Source organism: Myxocyprinus asiaticus, chromosome 14, assembly GCF_019703515.2.
Source record: "Myxocyprinus asiaticus isolate MX2 ecotype Aquarium Trade chromosome 14, UBuf_Myxa_2, whole genome shotgun sequence".
NCBI lineage: Eukaryota > Metazoa > Chordata > Actinopteri > Cypriniformes > Catostomidae > Myxocyprinus > Myxocyprinus asiaticus.
In genome coordinates, this window is record NC_059357.1 from 14,679,779 (window position 1) to 14,685,201 (window position 5,423).

Genomic DNA, 5,423 nt, shown 5'->3' on the forward strand with positions numbered 1-5,423 from the left:
ATTTCCTCGGTTATTCTCTTTGTGGTGTTTGATCTTCAGGGGTTGTGGGATAGCAGGGGTTAAAGTTCAAGTTAACAGGAGTGTTAATGATTAGACCTAGATTCACAGAGTTTTGGTTATTTTGAAGAGCTGCAGTGGTCATGGATACAACTGTGGTGAGTTCTGAACCTAAACAGAACCCCTTATTAAAGAGATTGTTCACCCAAAATGGAAAATTGTCTCATTATTTACTCACTTTCATGCCATCCCAGATGTGTATGACTTTCTTTATTCTGCTGAACACAAACAAAGATTTTTAGAAGAATATCTCAGCTCTGTTGGTCCATACAGTGCAAGTGAATGGTGATCAGGCTTTGAAGCTCCTAAAAGCACATATCTTCAGAAGTGATATGATATGTGTGGGTGAGAAACAGATCAATATTTAAGTCATTTTTTACTATAAATCTCCACGATCACATTTTTTTACATTATGAAAGTAAAAGTGGAGATTTATGGTTAAAAAGGATTTAAATATTGATCTGTTTCTTACCCACACCTTTAATATTGATTCTGAAGACATGGATTTAACTCCTGGAGTCATATGAATTACTATTATGTGGCCTTTATGTGCTTTTTGGAGCTTCAAAGTTCTGGTTACCATACACTCGCATTGTATGGACCTATGGAGTTAAGATATTCTTCTAAAAAGTCATACACATCCAGGGTGACATGAGGGTGAGTAAATAATGAGAGAATTTTCTTTTAATGAACTATCCCTTTAACACACTGTGTGAATTTTGATTTGAAGCACCAAACTTCTGTGGCCCAGTCATTAGAAAACAGGTGCCATCTATCCACAGGTCGCAAAAGACACCCTATAAACCTATTTAACTAGTTTTACATTTCACTAGTGTTACATTCAAATCCCAAAGTAAATGTGATTGATTCACGCACCACATTAAAATGTGGAAATGGAAAAAAATACACAAACACAAGTTTTATTTTCTTTCATACTGGGTTCTTTCTATTGACTTTAGTTTTAATACTGAGGTAATGATTTTATATCCCCTAACCTTACACCTACCCCTTAACATGACCCTCACACAAAACTTAAATATTATTTAGTATGCCTACATTTTTCTTTTTAAATCACGTTATTAAGACTGTATGTCTGTGTCGCCCTGGTGTAGTGACAAACAGTGACGCTTGTTACAGTTTTAGTATTTGATTAAAACTATGCCACTAAAGCCACTACCATCAGAGAAGCTAATAATCATTAACAAATATTAGAATTATTACAATAATAATTAGACTATGATAACTTGCTTGTATTGCCCAATATTATTGTGCAGACACACAAGACTTAAAAGCCAATGTATGAAGAGAATGTATGGGCAAGAGAAAAAAAAAAGGTGACAGAGTGACAGCTAAATAGAAAGTGAGAGAACATTCACTAATAAAAGTGCAGACAGTTTATCTGCCTGAACTTGTGTCTCAATCATTAAACCTTTGCTCTTACTGATTATGACATTACAGGGTAATAGGCCATACTAGAGAGAGAGAGAGAGTGAGTGAGAGAGAGAGAGAGACAGACAGAGAGAGAGAGAGAGAGAGAGAGAGAGAGAGAGAGAGACAGGCACAGAAAGAGGGAGAGAGTGAAGGGTGTACTTTGTTTATGACAGAACAATTTGACAGATAATGCATCACTCATATTGGTCCAAAGTCCAGACTTTACCTAGTCAATGAAGCAAACTGGCATACATAGTTCAAAGAGGCATTACAGAATTCCCAATCGTGGAATAAGCGTCCCACATCCTATAACTGTGATCAGGGCAGGAGAGAGATGGATATCCTGGAGACAAGTGCATATGATCGCAGACAACGCAGGAACACGGTAATTACAGAAACCACACACACACACACTTCTTTTTATATAATTGTAGGGACTCTCCATAGACTTCCATGCATTTTTTGGATTTTATACAGGTCTAACGATAATTTCTATCCCCTAACCCTAAACCTCACAGAAACCTTTTTGCATTTTTACACAAAAAAAAAAACAAAAAAAACATCATTTAGTATGTTTAATAAGTCATTTCCCTTGTGGGGACTGCTGGCTGGGCCCCACATGGTAGGTGATCTGAGGTTTTACTATCCTTGTGGGGACATTTGGTCTCCACAATGTAGTATAAACATGTACACACACACACAGCTTTTCTGACATAGCTTTACACTGATTCCATTATGTGATATCTGATACCTAATGACAAAGATATTTGCTGTTTACTGTTGGCCTCTGTAATACTGTCACTGAGAATTGTGTTTTGATGCTCAATATTTTGTTGTGCTACTGATGCCTTAATTGTTTCCATTCTCTTCTCCATCTTTTATTTTACAGTCCTGTGTTCTGTTTCTTTATCTCCTCCCATTTTTTGCATCCTGCACATTATATTTCTTCTTGTGGATCCCAGACTCCGCCCCCTCTGTTCTAGCTGCTGGCATAAAGGCCGCCCCTGTCTTCTCTCTGGCTCTTCTGGTGTTCAGCTATAATGGGGGGCGGAGTCTAATGGGTGTGGCTGGAGGATTGCTGTTCTCAGTGGCCGGAGACTGTTGCCTTGTGTGGCCACAACTTTTTATCCATGGTAAAGTTCATTCCCCTTATGTCCCCATACCAAGACTATCTGGGTAAATATCATGAAACGTCAAGAACATGCCCGGGTTGTATTTCACCCAATTCCATCAAATTAAATTGTGTAATGTTTAACTAAATTAAATTAATAAAACTTAAAAAATATATATTTGATTTTATTAAGGATCTTATTCCAAATTCCATTAAATTTGATTGATTTTTTTTATTATTATTTAATGAAATTGAAATTGTAAATCTTATAAATAATTTTTTGGAGTTCAGTAATCATTCTTTAAGCCAAATATAATTTTGTTTTCTTTTGATTTTTGAGCAAAATGTGACCTAGATATGTAATGGTGAAATTCACCCTTCAAGATAAATATCCAGCATTGAATCTGTTTTGCTTTATACTGTATCTCTTACCATTTTAATTTACAATTGACACTGATCTCTGTTTGTTTTTTGTTATTTTTATCTCTCTCTTTCATTTTTAGGAATGGGCTGCTTTGCTCTAGCCCACATGCTTTACTCTGTGTCTTTCCTCTCCTCTCGGTATTCTACAACATCCTCCTCTTCCTTATTCTTCATCCTTTACCTCCTGCTCTGGTTGATCGGCGGTGGAATTTATGCTTACTTGGTGCCATTCCTCCGACTTGATCCAGAAGGTGATGTTCTCGTTCCAGCCATAGGGGGCTACATCCTGCTCATTGTCCTAATGGCCACGCTGGCTGTTCGTACAAGGCGACCATTCCTCCTGCTGGGCAGCCTGGTCTTCATGGCTTCAGACCTTATAATTGCACTAACAAAGTTCAATGTCGTTGATCTTGAATACGAGAAGCACACCATTATGATAACATACTACCTGGCACAGCTGATGATTGCGCTGGGTGACGTGAAGGCAACACTGGAGGAGGATGCTGACGATTTACACAAATGGAAGAGATCATAAGCACACAGGATATTAGCTCAGCCATAAGGAACCAGTAATGCCAATCAAGCCCAAATTTGTGTATCATCACTGAGAACAGTTGATCACTGTGTAAAACAGTACCACAGTCCTATTTTACACAGTGATGTGTCTGTCTAGCTGTAAATGCAGAACTGAGTAGACATGGGCTCACATGAGTGAGTACAAACATCCCTAAATATCCAAAATATTACACTGACCTATCAATTAAAACAATTCTTCTTGCTTACCTCTCTACATCAATTGAAGGCCAAGCTCCAAACAACAGGCTCTGTGTGACATGAACTAAAACTATTTAAATCTAGATAAGTTTTTTCCTAACATAGATAGAATTTTTTTTTTTACATGACAAGCTCAGATGCTTCACATGTTTAACACTGAGCCCTGCGACCATATATTTGTAAGAGCAGAGGAGAGTGTGTCATACTTGAACAGAATAAAGGAGGTGATGTCACATGTGATGGAGTTATTCTTATTGATTAATTCATGATACTTCATGAGTTCCTGGCAATATAGAACTATTAGACGTCAAATTTTAATTGTCAACTTTATATTATAAAAATATTAGAATGGGCTAAAACCTTGTGAGATTTATTTAGTATTTTATTACTTATTTTTGTAGCATGTATAGGCTGTTGCGAAACCTGCTAAAGATCTTTCTCCATTATTATCATTCAATTTATATCTCCAGAAAGGAAAAAAGACGTTAAAGAGTTAAAACTGATGTGTGTCATTTTTTAATTGATTTATTTTTTGGATGTTCAAATACTTTCTTCTATTGCAGTTTTATATGTAGAAACACTTGTAAGTAAACCATTTGTAGTTTGATTTCCCTGAAAAGTGTAAACACTGTGGCTTTGTGGCACTTTTCTCATTCTTCTATTTGTTTGGAGCGTCCTGTCCAGCTCGACACAACAACACCGACTCAACCAATGGAGTGAGTTTGGAGCAGGACTATGTGTTAGTCTGACAAATGACAGATGAAGAGTGTATTCAAAAAGCTGTTTACAAGCTATGCTTATTTTTGCAATTCAGTTTGGTGACGCTAGTGGCGCAGAAATGACACACTCTAGCTTTCAAAGCAAACAATTAAAAAAATATTGCAACATTTATATTCGAATATTTAATATTTTCTTTCTGTATAAATTTTACAGTAAACATATAAGCAAACATGACATAGGATCCTGAAATAGCTGGAAAATCATCATTATGCAGAAAATGATTTAAAGGAATAGTTCACCCAAAAATAAAAATGCCATCAACATTTACTCATCCCCATGCCACCCCAGATGTGTTCAACTTTCTTTCTTCTGCTGAACACAAATGAAATGTTTAGAAAAATATCTTATCTCTGTAGGTTCTTACAATGCAAGTGAATGGTGACCAGAAATTTGAAGGTCCAAAAAGCACATACAGACTGCATGAAAGTAATCCACAAGACTTCAGAGATTAAATCCATGTCTTCAGAAGAGATATGATAGGTTTGTGTGAGGGTCTTTTTTTTTTTTTTTTTTTTTTTATACCATAAATCTCTACTTTCACTTCTTTTGTTTTTGCTGATTCACATTCTTCGTGCATATCTGGACAGGGAGGAGAATTTATAGTAAAAAAAGGACTTAAATATTGATCAATAAATGTTTTATTTTGCACATTGGAGAAGAGCATCGGGATAGATTGGAAAATAATGTTTTGTCAATAAAATAAGGCATTTGTGATAAATAAAAACCATAAATTGTAGGCTAAGCCTAAAGCCTACTTTGTTCAGGATGCCTGCTTTTTCAGATAAAAATGTAAGTACATATAAATAAGCAATATGAGAAAAGATTATGTGGGAGTGAGGGGAGTTGG

At 36.1% G+C, this 5,423-nt stretch overlaps 1 protein-coding gene across 1 annotated transcript; it reads left to right on the top strand.

Annotated features, from left to right (window-relative positions):
- The first annotated feature begins 1,637 nt into the window (after positions 1 to 1,637).
- LOC127451608 (lysoplasmalogenase-like) lies at positions 1,638 to 4,978 on the top strand. The gene is made up of 3 exons (XM_051716407.1): positions 1,638 to 1,873; positions 2,378 to 2,621; positions 3,103 to 4,978. Exons 1-3 carry the CDS (start codon positions 1,823 to 1,825, stop codon positions 3,555 to 3,557), a joined length of 750 nt encoding a protein of 249 aa, XP_051572367.1. The 5' UTR covers positions 1,638 to 1,822; the 3' UTR covers positions 3,558 to 4,978.
- Positions 4,979 to 5,423: the final 445 nt, after the last annotated feature.